Source organism: Manis pentadactyla, chromosome 14, assembly GCF_030020395.1.
Source record: "Manis pentadactyla isolate mManPen7 chromosome 14, mManPen7.hap1, whole genome shotgun sequence".
In the NCBI taxonomy this organism is placed as follows: domain Eukaryota; kingdom Metazoa; phylum Chordata; class Mammalia; order Pholidota; family Manidae; genus Manis; species Manis pentadactyla.
In genome coordinates, this window is record NC_080032.1 from 15,741,816 (window position 1) to 15,754,987 (window position 13,172).

The 13,172-nt window shown below is 46.2% G+C and overlaps 1 protein-coding gene and 1 non-coding gene across 3 annotated transcripts in view; one reads left to right on the top strand and one right to left on the bottom strand.

The window, feature by feature from the left end:
• Window positions 1–13,172, bottom strand: part of SRRM4 (serine/arginine repetitive matrix 4) — a 144,822-nt gene that overhangs the window by 34,212 nt on the left and 97,438 nt on the right. For both annotated transcript variants that reach the window (XR_005033343.2, XM_036929428.2), the window contains exons 2-4: window positions 8,295–8,441; window positions 3,843–3,929; window positions 1,647–1,718 (exon numbers count right to left, since the gene is read on the bottom strand). Coding sequence is in view for 1 of the 2 variants with exons in the window: in XM_036929428.2 (XP_036785323.1) it covers window positions 1,647–1,718; window positions 3,843–3,929; window positions 8,295–8,441 (306 nt within the window). In the remaining variant the exon portion in view is untranslated. The remainder of the gene's footprint in view (window positions 1–1,646; window positions 1,719–3,842; window positions 3,930–8,294; window positions 8,442–13,172) is intronic.
• LOC118934236 (U2 spliceosomal RNA) lies at window positions 4,808–4,998 on the top strand. Its single transcript, XR_005033402.1, has one exon. It is a non-coding gene; the product is annotated as a U2 spliceosomal RNA (small nuclear RNA).

Below are 13,172 nucleotides of genomic sequence, written 5' to 3' on the forward strand. Positions count from 1 at the left end.
TATCTCCAAAAATGTCAACTGTCATTAACCCAACATTTCAAGAACTTTGATGGACCTGGGCCCGCAGTAAGTTGGTGCTCAGTCAGTGGGGGGTTTGGAAAAGACCAGCCTCCTAATGTCCCACTCTATGCTCCTCCTTCCCTCTGAACCTCCAACTCCTGGGCTGACTGTAGCTGGTAGAAAAAGCCTGTTTCTAACCTCTGGCACAGTCCCTTCTTCATAAGACACCCTTGAGTGACAAGCCACTTGGATTCCAAGACCCAGGTATGGAGAGGTCCCCCAAGCAGAAGGGACAAACTGGTCAGCATAGGAAGGCGGCAAGACGGCAGCCTTCAATCACGGACGGTATTGCCTCTGTGAAGGACTCCATGTTGGGAAGGCTCTAACACCCCGTTAACAACACCTCCCTAACTGGCTTTCCCACATCCTGTGTTAAGCGCACACTCAGCATTGGCTGGAATGTCTGGATGGGTGTTGGATGTAATCAGTGAAACCAAACTGAGCTGAGACTGTCTGGCAACAGGGGCTGAGATGTGAGCACACCCCTGAATTGGTAAAAGCCATTCTGGGGGCAACTATGAACCAAGGCTGAGATGCAGGGGGGAACCCAAGTGAACTCTTACTTCTTGTTCTGTTGTGATTGTTTAATTGCACAAGTAGCCTGCCATTGATGTGGGGAAATTGGCAGATACAGATAAGCAAAAATAAAATATAAACCACTTTTTCCCTGTCACCCACAGCCAACCACAGCAATTAACTTACACAGGGAGTGTCAAACTCCCTGTTTCCAGGGGCCAAGCAGGCTTTGTAACTGCGTGCAGTTGGGGGCAGCAGGCTAAGTGGGGCCTGTGGCAAAACAGTGCACCCAGGCTCTGTCTAAACGCACAGCAACCCCTCAGCCCCAGCGAGGGCTGCCTGTGGGAAAACTGGCCCAATGGAGACAGAACTTCGAATTTTATAGAGCAGCTGGAAAACCTGATTTTCATACTGCAGAATCTCCCAATTATAAAATGCTGGCTTGGCCCATGACCCAGAAATTGGAGTCCTTTGGTGTATATTCTTCCAGTCTTCCCCCTGCCACATAAATATACATGCGTGTGTGCACAGTAGGCACCTTTTGGAATATGTGTCCTGTTCATAAAGAGCTTTAACTACTGTAATTCCAGCAGCCATGTTTTACATGATTCCATCCTCTAGGACGCAGGTGGACCAACCAGAGAGGCCTTTCCTTGGGAACGTGGAATACAGAACAAGACGGAACGATGCAGTGTTTTCCTGTGGCTGAGCCTGCGGCACGTAGGGATGGGGACAGGACACCACCCCGTCTCCCCACATAGACGGGGGGACAGTGTCTCCCACGTGGGTTCCCTCAGCTCTCGTTCCTTGGTGCTGGCCCCTCCTGGGAGCTTGGCTGGTCCCTGAGACGCTCCCGCCCCCTCATCATCAAATCCCCCTTCTAGCCTCAGTTAAACTTTAGGGGCCTTTGGTCTTTACAAGCAAAGTTCCAAGTTACACAAGATATAAATAAGTAACAATTCAGAAATGAAACAAGAAGCTTTGAAATGACCTTTTAGTGCCATCAACCCGCAGCCCCCGCCCCCCTGCCCCACCCAGCGCCCCCGTTTGCAGAGGAGGAAGGATTGTACCTGTGTCTCTTACGTTTCTTGGAACTTTTCTTCTTCTTTTTCTTGACAGGCGATGGGCTGTATGATGGGGACCTGCCGGGGGAGGGAGACACCCTTCAGAGGGAGGTTCTTAAAGGCCAGGGTTGGTTTTGGAGCCTCTCCAGCCCTATATAGAGTCTCAGCTCTTTCAGTCACACACACACAGGATAATAGCAATCCTGATATTAAGGTGCATTTGTTCTAAATGCTCCCATGTGTTTTATTATTATTATTATTTTAAATTTTATTATTATCTCACTTAATCCTTCCACATGCTTCTTAGGTAGGTACAGTTGCTACCTCCTTTTTCAGACAAAGAAAGGGAGGTTCAGAGAGGTGAAGTGACTGGCCAATAATACACAGCTAGGAAGTGGATGAGCTAAGATTCAAATTGAAGCCTCTCTGACCCAAAGAGTCTTGCTCTCATCACTGTGTTACCCTATAGCTGCCCTCCTGGCCAGGCCATAAATAGTTACTTTTATGTAGTGTCCTCTTCCAAGCTGTGGCCTCTCTCATATACTAGAAGGCTCTCTTCTGCCCCACTCTGTTGTCTCTCTGATAAGATCGAACCTCTAAGAGAGATGGTTGGGTGGTACCATCAGGGGTTACCCGAGAAACAGAACGACCCTCAGACCATGACATTAAGTCAAGATTAAGGCTCAGATGACCTGAATTGAATACTGACTCTACCACCAACTCATGAAGTCACCCTGGGCACGTCACTGCTCATCTCTGAGTCTCTTGTTCCCCACTGACAAAAAACCAAGGTGGACATAGATTAGGAGTTTTAAGCTCAATGAAAACAGGGGCCTCTCAGATAGCATAAAAGGATGAAGCAGGCTGGGTATAAGACAACAGGGAGTGGTAGAGACTGTGGTAAATCAATGAGCACCTGATTGAAGGGATGGCTGCTTCTCAGATCAGCCCATGTGGTCCCGTGTGGGAATGCGGGCCCAGGCTTCTGGATCATTTCAATAGAAGTTGCCAGAAAAACATATTTTCATATGATATCTCCTGATTTTTAAATGTTGGCCACCAGTAAAGACAAAAAAGCACTTTGCAGGTCAAACAAAATATGTCTGCAGGGGAAATGGCAGGGCTGAGGATAACCTGATGCTTGGGGAAATCACAGCACTGCCCCCACACAAGTGCTCAGCGGACATTTACTGAACAAATGAGTTAGTTGGCGAAGCTCTGTGCCTAAGGTCTCCTTTGAAGTGTTCTTCTGGCCACCCCTAAAATCAGGAAGCTCCAGCCACTTGCCCCAGTTCCACCCCTCACTCTACAACTCAGGGCCTTCTTTCACATTCCTCTGTGGGTCCTGTCCTCTAAGAACTAGGCTAGCAGGGTGTGGAGGGAGCAAGGTCCCCAAAAACCTGAAGTTGGGGCCCGCGCCACCCAGGCATCGCTCTCTGCTGCCCCTTGCAGGCCTCTTCAAATACTGCCTCTGAGGTTTAGTGTGATTTTCAACAAGTCCCTCTAAAGTCTCTGCCCACCCCTCTGGGACTGCAACATTGGACACACTTTTGGTCTCATGGCTGGGCAACCTTGAAAAAAATCTGGAAATATTTTTAAATATAAAAATGTAAAAGGAATTGTTCACAGAAAAAAGATTCATAGGGTATAAAAGAGTCAATAGCTGGCAAAAAAAAAATAAAGTCTATTATCCTGGGTGTTCAGCCTGTGAGGTGGGAATGGTGGAATCAACGGAAGCGCCTGGGATCAAGTCCCTGTAAATTCTGTGCCTTTCTTTTCTCATCTCTGACATGGGGATAATCATGGTTGCCTGGTAGATTATGGTCAAGGGTAAAAGGTCATGGAGATCACCAGCCCCTCCACAGCGAGTAAGTTCTCAAAGAAAAAAAAATCAGTATTCATAGTCATGCATATGCTTCTGATTAACTGGTCATTTACTGTGTGCCAGACACTGACAGTTCCTTCTATGTTCATTTTTCATCTGATTCTCACAAAACCCCAAGAAGTGGTCATTATCATCATTTTACAAAAGTGGACACAGGCACAAAGAGGTGAGCGACTTGCCTAAGTTCACACAACTAGTTAAGAAGCAGAGAGGGGATTTGAACCCAGTGAGAGTCACCGTTTGACTCCAAAACCCATTTGCTCCTATTTTGTCCTTCTCCCCCATCTCCAAGGTTTTTTCTCCCTTAGGGACCTCACCTCCTTCTCTTCTTCCGTGTGGATTTCTTCTTTTTCTTCTTCCCCCTGGAGGAAGGTGGTGGCGTCAGGTCTCTGTCACGGGAGGCACTGTGTGGAGCACAGAGGCCGGCATTAGAGGACTCGGGCCTCCCCAAGCCCCCAGCTCGGGCTGATGCAGACAAGGAAGAAGCACCCAGTTCCTTGGATGAAGGGCCCATAGTGAAACCTAATTACCACCTCAGGGCTGATTCGGTCACACTTTAGATTAAGTGTCTCAAATAAGGAGGAGTTCATGCCAACCTAATGAGACAGATGATGTCCGTTACCCAAACACCAATTCATTATTTAAAACAGCATTACAGAGGTTAACTGCTTCTTAATAGATTTATTATTGAATTTGCAAATGGCTCACCTTGGTAAATAAATCACTTTTTAAATAATTAATTGGCAGTTCAGCCCCCTCCCATCCCAACACATCATGTCTGTAGTTCCTGCTGGAAATTTAATAGGAGGCGGAAGGTAGGTTAAGAAGCAACTGATTATTAAAAGTGTATTTGCCAAAGTCTAATGTAATGAGATACATATCTTATAGGGCCTCACAGAACTTCAAAAACCTCTGCTGTTCAGGAATAATTATTTCCCATTCAATTAAATTCAAATGCCCAGGCTTCAGTTAAATGAAGTTAGGTTATCTCCTTTTATAATTGGGGCGAGCTCCAGGGATTTTTTTAAAACACTATTCCATGGCAAAAGGAAATGGGTTGCGGGTGAAAAACTGCTTGGGAATTGAAACATGCCAACTCAGTTGAACTTGACTGGAAAATATAATATTAATAAGAATATTATTGCCATTCGTTAGTAATAACACAACTACCATTTGTTCACCTCTGTGCCAAGTGTTTTATATACTTTGATACTCTCAAAAACACTTTGAGGGTGGTATGAATTGATTATCTCATTTTACAAGTGAAAAAAATAAGGGTCAGATCACTTCTGGGCCTTTTGGCAAAGATCAAGTGTAGTATCTGTTCTTATCAGTTTAATATCTGATATGTCCTCTATCTGAGGACAATATATTAAATGGGTTTTTGGAATTAGGAGATGAAATAGGAGCTTGCTCCGTCCACTCCATGCATCGACCTGGTATTGCAGTACTTCCAGGAACGGTGCACCCTCTTTCCAGGGGAAAAATAAAATAAAAATAAGGGTCAGAACATTGAACTGGCTTGCCCACGGCTGCAGAGTTAGGAGAGTCTAAGCTAGGATTTGAGGCAAGGCCTGTGATGCCTACTCTGAGAGCTTTCCCCCAAAACCCGCTGCCTTCTCAAACTTGTTTGTATGGCCATTCTTTTGGAAGCTACCCAGTTCTTTAAAGAACATCATAAATGCTGCCATATTTAATTCCATTATAAGAATCTTGATCATTAGGGTTAGTAGAAAAATGACCAAGTGATTAGAATATACGTTAAGGTCTCTGCATTGCAATAAATAAAAAATCAAATTGCGATATCTAGAACATTTTAATAAAGTCTCTTTTTTAAAGCAGATTCTAAATAAATATCTTAGGGATTAAATACCTACCTACTTAATTACACTTACATGTTATAAAGCACAAAGCACAATACAAAGATCCAGGAAGCAAACAGACTGCTTGTGTAAATGTGGTAGGCACTTCCAAATTTTTCCTGCAGCAAGTTCTTGACACAGAGTAAGAACCTAATAAATATTTGTTGGGTGACTAAATGAGGGATGACCAAACGAAGTCATTTAGCCACTTGTTAAATTGTTTGTCTTTCATACACACATTTCCCAGTGTAACAGCTGCTGGGAATTGGAGAGAAAAAAAGAAAACAAAAAACATTTAAGGGAGACATACTTAAAAAAAAATTTTTTTTTTTAAGTGTGTCTTGTAAGACAGAGAAAGAACTCATTATTTCAGTCATCTATTCTTACTTATTTCTGGAACCACAGGGTTCCATGGGAGCATGATTTGTGAACCACTGTTCTAGACTCTGATTTAAGTGATGGTGTAAAACGGAGAAAGTCCTTGAAGTTGGACAGACTTGAGGTCTGTAAAGGGGGATAATCAACCCCCTCCATAAATCCCAAATGCCTTTACCCAGGTAGGTCTGCATTTCCTCCAACTCTTTCTAGGTGTGCCCCCACAGCAGGGCTGGAAGGGCCAGGATAGCAGTGAAGTGCACACAGTTACATAAGCAGCAGTTAAATATGTGGTGGTACCACATACAGCGGTTCAGTACTCAGCGGTCAAATATGCAGAGGGCAAGTACCCAGCAGGAAAGAACACTGGCTCTAGAAACTGAGACACCTGGATTTACATTCCTGCTCTATTACGTTCTAGCTCAGTGACTCCTCATGGTATCATTTTCACGACTTGTAAGATGGGAATGAAACATGATCCCTGTGTCCCAGGTTTGCTGCAAGGAATGAAGTGAACTCACTCATGCAATGTGCCCTGGTCTGGCACACAGCAAGTTCCCCATAAATGTAGTTTCTACTCTTATAATTATTATGACTTTTATTATCACTGTTATTGTCCTTATTATCATTGTGGTTTTTATCATCTCAGAGGGTGGGTCACAAATAGGAGAAGGGAGCAAGAAGCCCAGACAGTTTACAATCAAATCGACAACATTGTATCATTTTTCACATTTGCAAGCCCAGAATCTTCTCTTCTGGCTCCATGAGACTCCAGCTAACATTTTAAGCACCTCTTGTATTCCAGGCCCACTCTCAGGATCTTTAAATGCCTGATTTGATTTAAACCTCAGCTGACCTTGAGCATTAGATCTCAATATTCCCATTTTACAGTTGTGAAAACTGAGGCCCAGGGAAGGACACTAATTTGCTGAGGTCACTCAGTTAGGGAGTGGTAGTGTCCAGGTTTGAATGCTGGTCTCTACCACACAGTGATTCCCTTTGGCTGTCTGGCAGATAGTGTTTTGAAAGCACAATATTTCCCTCGTCTCCCCTTTTCTCTTGACCTCCCTGAGCCTCTTACAGAAACAGCTTTTCCCCTGTTTCCTGGAGATAATTCTCCAGCTCTGATATTGAACTTTACTTTTCTGAGCTGATAGGACTTAACTGTTTCTCCCTCATTAAAATCACAGCCCAACTGAAGCCTGTAGCCGAGAGGGCAGCCTGGGTGGAGGAGACGACTCTGTCTGCGAAACCTACTCTGGCTTCTCAAGCCACTTCTCCGAAATTCAGGTTCTCAACTAGAGATCCTTGTTCCTCAGCCTCAGGGGTCCATGAACCTCTAACAATGTACACAGAATCTGGGGAGAATTCTTGGAGCACACACATTTTCGTGGGTGTAGTACTCATCACCTCCATCTAATGCTTTAAGTCCAAAGTGGTTTAGAACCTACGCCTTAGTAAACCAAGAACTCTAAGACATAACGAGAGAATGTGGACCCGATCAGAGCTATTCAGGCGAATCTTGGCCTTGCTACCAACTGACCTCAGTTTTCACATCTGTAAAATGGCTTTGACACCCACTGATTCAAAGCCAGGAGGCAAGGCTTGTCTCTGAGGAATGTTACTGACAAGGACACCAAACTTGTTCTTCACTTGTCATGATGGAGAAGATGCAGGCCCAGGGCAACAAGCATGCTGAGTTAATTGAAGGAGTAGAAATAATGCTTTCAACCAGCTGGTGAGGCCAGATTATAAAGACCGTGTTGTAAATAGAATCAATTCCCCAGAGGCCAAAGATGGGCCAGGCTTTACATGTGTATGGCACAAAATTTAAGGCAGGGGGTAGATTGATTTTTTCATTCACATCAAAGTATAATGTGGTAGGTTTAAGTCCAAGGTTTAAAATCAGAGAGGCCAGAATTCAAAACTTCCCTGTCCCACTTACTGGCAAGTCACTTTACCTCTCTGAGCCCCAGTAAGATGGTTTACCCTCACACGCTCACACAGTGCTTACTGTGAGGCAGGTGCTCAAGAAATGCTGGTTGGTTGGATAACTAAATTAAGGAATGAATGCGCAGATCTAGAACTTAGGGAAGAGATCTGGGCTGAAGTCACAATTCGGGAATCAGTGGCTCACAGTCATTGAAATGGAGAGGAACTATCATTTTAATGCAGAGGCAATGAACTGGCCCATGGGCTCAATCTAGCCTGCTTCCTGTTTTTATAAATGAAGTTTTATTGACACACAGCTAAGCCCACTGTTTACGCATCGTATGGAAATCATTCTATAGCCAATTTAGTGCTAAAATGGCAGGTTGAGTAGTTTAGATAGAGACCATCTGGCCCACAAGCCTGAAATATTTGCTATCTGGCCCTGAACAGAAAAACATTGCTGACTTTTGATTTGATTTAAGGGTCTGAAAGAGGGATCTGCAAAAGAGAGAGGGGAAGAGTGGCCAGAGAAACAAATTTCATTTCTGCATCCTCAACTTGAACTTGAGGAATTGAAGGGAGAGTGGAGCAGTGTCTCACCTGCGTGCTCTGGCAGGACTGAGCTCCCGGCAGGCCTTGTCTCTCTCCCAGTTGGTGGTGCCCAAGGCCTCGGTGACAAGATGTTGGCTCAGCTTTTCTGAGGGTCCATCTTGAGCTGGGACCATGGGGTGATTCTGGGGTTCTGTCCTACAGGGGAAGAAATAAGAAGGCAAAAGTGTTAGGATATGACAGAGATTCTTAATGTTCATCAAACATTCATAGTCATACTCATATTTCCCAACTTCCCTTGCAGATAGGTTGGGGCCATGAGATGATCTTTGACTGAGGGTCTCTGAGTGGGAGTGACATATGTCACTTCCAGTTCAAGGCAGTAGATTGGTGTGCCTTCTCCAGCAATCTGTTTCTCTGTCACAGTGACTTTGGAAGTCACATATCCTGAAAGGTGAAGCTGCTAGATGTGGGAGAGATGCCAGAATCACATCAGAATTTGCATCATAGAAATAAGCCTCAGTTAGGGTAAGCCACTAAGATTTCAGGGTTTATTTGTTACTGCAGCAGAGCCTCTCTTATCCTGACCAAATCACAGGGACAGGCTGGAAGCTAGAATTCACTTCCTTTCTCACAACATAACTGGAGGCCAAAGCATGACAGGATTAGTTCCAACTCCCCTTTGCCATTTCAATCCCATTTCTCTGCCTTATCTGTGTATGGAACAGATATGCCCAGAGTGAAACACTATCATTACCATTTAGTAGCTATAGGATCTGGGACCAGTCACTCAACCTCTCAAGTCAGTTTCCTCAATTATAAAATAAGGAATACTATTAGCCCATATATTACTTCCCTGTAAACCAAACCTCCAATTTCATGTCTTTGTAGGTATAAGGCCACCTACTTGGGATGCGGTTGCCATGAAGGCCTCTGAGATGAGCCCCAAATAACTCTGGGAAATTACCTGAGTCCCATCTTCTTCTTTGAGACCCAGAGAGGGAAGGAAAGTTGCTTAGATACTCTGAAGAGACCACCACTCAAATCTCCTGGCTCCTAACCAGGAGGAGTCAGGAGTTTAAGAGTCACAGGTTGATTTGGCACCATCGGGCCAGTACCCTTCCCCACTCCCTCTGCCTGCAGATCCTGGGTGAAGCATTGGTCTAAAACATTAGCATTTCTCATGCACCACATTACTGCAGCCAGTGCTTTGAGATCAGTTTCATGACTCGGGATGAGTGCATCTGATAAGCCCCTGCTCCTTGGGGCAGCCTGGAGAGCAGGCCAACCTTGGTCAATATTGAAGGAGGGCAGCAAAACACATCCATCTCTGTCAGCTGCTTATCGTTGCATCTTCAGAAGCAGAGCTGGGAGATCCTGCAAGCCCAGGAGGGGTGGAGATTCTAGTCAGGGCTGCCCAACCCTCCTCGCTGCCAACTCCATGCTTCCAGAGCTCCAGTTCTCCCTGCAGCTTCCTGTCCCACTTCTCCTACAATGAGGGTCCCATTTCCATGCCTCTGCTCCCTCCAGTCTATCCAAGTGGAATGCTGTCCTGGCTCTTCTCAGACAACTCAATGCTTGCAATTTATGCCCAGTTCCCAGCAAGGCTTGCCTCTTCCCATACTTGTCCTGACCTAGGCCAACCTGCATTCATTAACTCCAGTTCCCTGAGTGCCTGTGCTGTGTCCAGGCCAGTTCTAAGTGTGCGGGTGCAGCGAACATGATGGAGATGTCTCCTGTGATCGTGGAGTTTACATTCTAGATGGGGGGCAGGTATAAACACATAAGCAAGTGATAGTGCAGCTTATTGGATGGTGATAAATTATGCAGAGAATAAATCAGTGTAATGGGAAGTGGGAGGGGGTGGAGCTATTTTGTATAGCGTAACGGGGAAGGCCTTTCTGAGGAAGTAATGGGACTGGAAAAGTGACAGATTAGAGACTAAGCGTGCAGTTTGTGGAGGCTTTGAAACGTCTTCATAGATTCTCTGGCACTCCTGCCATCAAAAGATGGAGCTAATTTCCCTCCCCTTGAATATCAGAAGGGCTTATCGACTCACTTTAAGTGATGAGAATGTAATAAAAGTTACAGCACGTGACATCCAAGGCTAGTTCACACAGGCAGCTTCTGCCTTGCTCTCTGGACCTGATCACTCTGAGGGGAGCTGGTCACCGTGATGTGAGGAAACTCAAGCAGCCCTCTGAAGAGGCTCCTGTGAAGAACAATGGAGGCCTCCTGCCACCAGCCTGCACCTACCAGCCACGTGAGGGCTCCTCCGTGGAAGGAGCCTGCAGCCCCATTCAGCCTTCAGATGGGTCTGCGGCCTCGGCTGACCGGTGACCATAATCTCATGAGAGATGGTGAGCCAGTCTCCTGGCCAAATTCACAGAAACTGTGGGACAGTTTCATAGCTGTTTATTGTTGTTTGAATCCCCAAAGACCTGGGGTAACTTGTTGCCCAGTAATGTATAAGTTCTACACAGTTATCTGTGGGAAGCGGGAAATGTGCTCTGGGCAGAAGGAATTGCAAGTTTTCAAAGATGGTTGGTATATGCGAGGGGTAGCAAGCAAGGGTGAGAGTGCTAAGAGGGGACAGCAGATCAGGTCCTCACGAGAAGACCTTGGGGTCCTCTGTGGCTCAAATACAAGCCAGCCAATGGCTCAATCAATGCCTTTTCTATTCTATCCCATATTCCTCTTAGAAAAGTGACCAGCAAGCTTATCAATATATGAAGAATCTTGAGTTGAACACATGCAATTTTGGACTCTGGGGCATTGTACGAAATCATTACACAAATCTGTACCAGAGGCAATCCCTTGGTAGGCAAAAACTTGAGAGCTGATGCAAAGAATTTGGCAGTGAATCAACATACGATGAGTAAGTGCTGGCCCCAGGAGGAAGGTCCCAGTGCCTTGCACTAATGGAGGGAGTAGCATCATGGCTGTGTAGGGAAAGGTGTGGATACTGCTACCAGGCACTGGAGGGTGAGGCTTAGGGTCAGGGCAGTGCCTCACCCATTACTGCCAGCTTCGGGGGCGAGGGATGGGGAATTCTGATGATGGTTTGGTGAAGAAAGGGGCAGTGCAGTTGCCACAATCCACCCTGATGTGGTAGGGTGTTCTTTTCTCCAACAGCCCTAATTTTCCTTTCCTGGCTTTGGGTACCTGACCCAGGATTTTGCAATCAAACAAAAACACAACTAATTCTACCACACAGACAGGGAGCGGGGAAGAAAAGGAGAACAGAATCCTTCATGATATAACATAACATCTAAGAGCTTTTTTTCAAGACGTTCCAGCACGTTGCTTCTCAGTTTTCTTAAAACCAAAAAAGACTCAGAAAGCTTGGAATCTATGGTTTCCTAAACCTGGCACAGTACCAGAGGCCCCCCAAGAGGCTTTTAAAAAGTACAGATTTCCAGGTTCCTTCTCAGCCATAATAAATAAGAGTCCCAAAGGGTGGAACAGGAATCTGCATCTTAAAGAAACATCCCAGTAATTCTGCTTCCTGTTGGATCAAGAATAAGTCCAAACGGAATACCAGGACTAAAAGGCTCTGCACCGTCTGGCCCCTGCCCCACTCTAGAGGCCCATCAGCCTCTCTCTGTCCCTCACTCTGCTCTAGCCACATGACCTGCTGCTCTTCCTCAACAGAACAGAGCCTAGGATCAGAGTCTTTGCTCCGAGTCTTTGCTTTCTCTGTTCCCTCCACCTGGTATGCTGTTAATCCAGTTCTTTGCAGGGTTGGTTCTTTCCTTCCATTCAAATGTCCCCTTCCCAGAGAGGCCCTCTCTGAGCCCCTTATGGAATCCTGCTCCTCTCTTCCCAGCCTCCATCCCAGCAGTCTGCAGTACCTTCCTTCAGAACACTTGTTCCTATTTGAAATGACCACTTCCTATGTGTATTTGCTATCTGTTTGTCTTCTGGACTAGAATGTAAGTTTCATGAGAGCAGGGATGAGTCTCTTTTCCCATCATTGAATCCCCAGGGACACAGTGCCAGGCACAGAGAGCCTTTTTGCTCAATAAACATTTGTTGAATTAAGGGATGAAGGATAGATGCCTAAATGAGTTCTGATGGCCAGTCTCAGGCAGGAACCACAGATTAGATCCAACCTTTCCTTACATATAAAGAAGCTGAGGTCCAGGGATAAGGACCGGTCTGAGGCCACCCAGCCCTGCTAGGGACTCAGCCCTCAGCCATGGCACCCCCTCTCCCCCACAGCCCCTCCCGTCCTCCTCCTTCCTGCCCCTGGCTCAGCATCCTTGTAGGGCTTTAAGAAAAATTCTGTGTTCCCTCTTTGCCGAGGAGTACCAGCAGCTGCCTGGTTTTTACCTCACAGCCCTTGGATGTTGCATGAAAAAACACTTAAAAGAAGGCAAGATCTTCAGGGGACAGCTAAAACAGTGCAGTCAAGAGCCGACACACTCCACTTCACAGAGGGAGGGAGGGAGCATGCGAGTTGAATTCCTCAAGGCCTCCCCGCTCTGTTCCTGCTAATCAGCGACCTGGAGCTTAGAAGCTGCTCTCTGTTGTCATGGCAACCAGCAGATTCCCAGACTCCGATAAGAGTCAGGGCTGAACTTTTAGCAAAACTCTCCAAGATGCCTGGTTCTCTCGCCACTTCCCTGCTTCCCGCATCAAATCACTCCACTCCCAAAATGTGCTTGTTTGGCCCGGGGTTCGGTGCAGATCTTTGTGCCCCCAGTGCTAGATTGAGTTAAACACTGCTTGGGGCATCAGAGACAAACAGTACTGGAGGGGGGCAGGGAGGGTCCCCAGCCCAGGGCCACCTCTGTACAGAGTGGGGAAACTGAGACCCAAGAGGCAAGGAGACTTGCTCAGGGCCACAGGATGGGTGACGCCTGTCAGAGCCACGTCTGGAACCATGGCCTTTTGACCCCCTAGTCTGGTGCCCTTTCCAAGTCA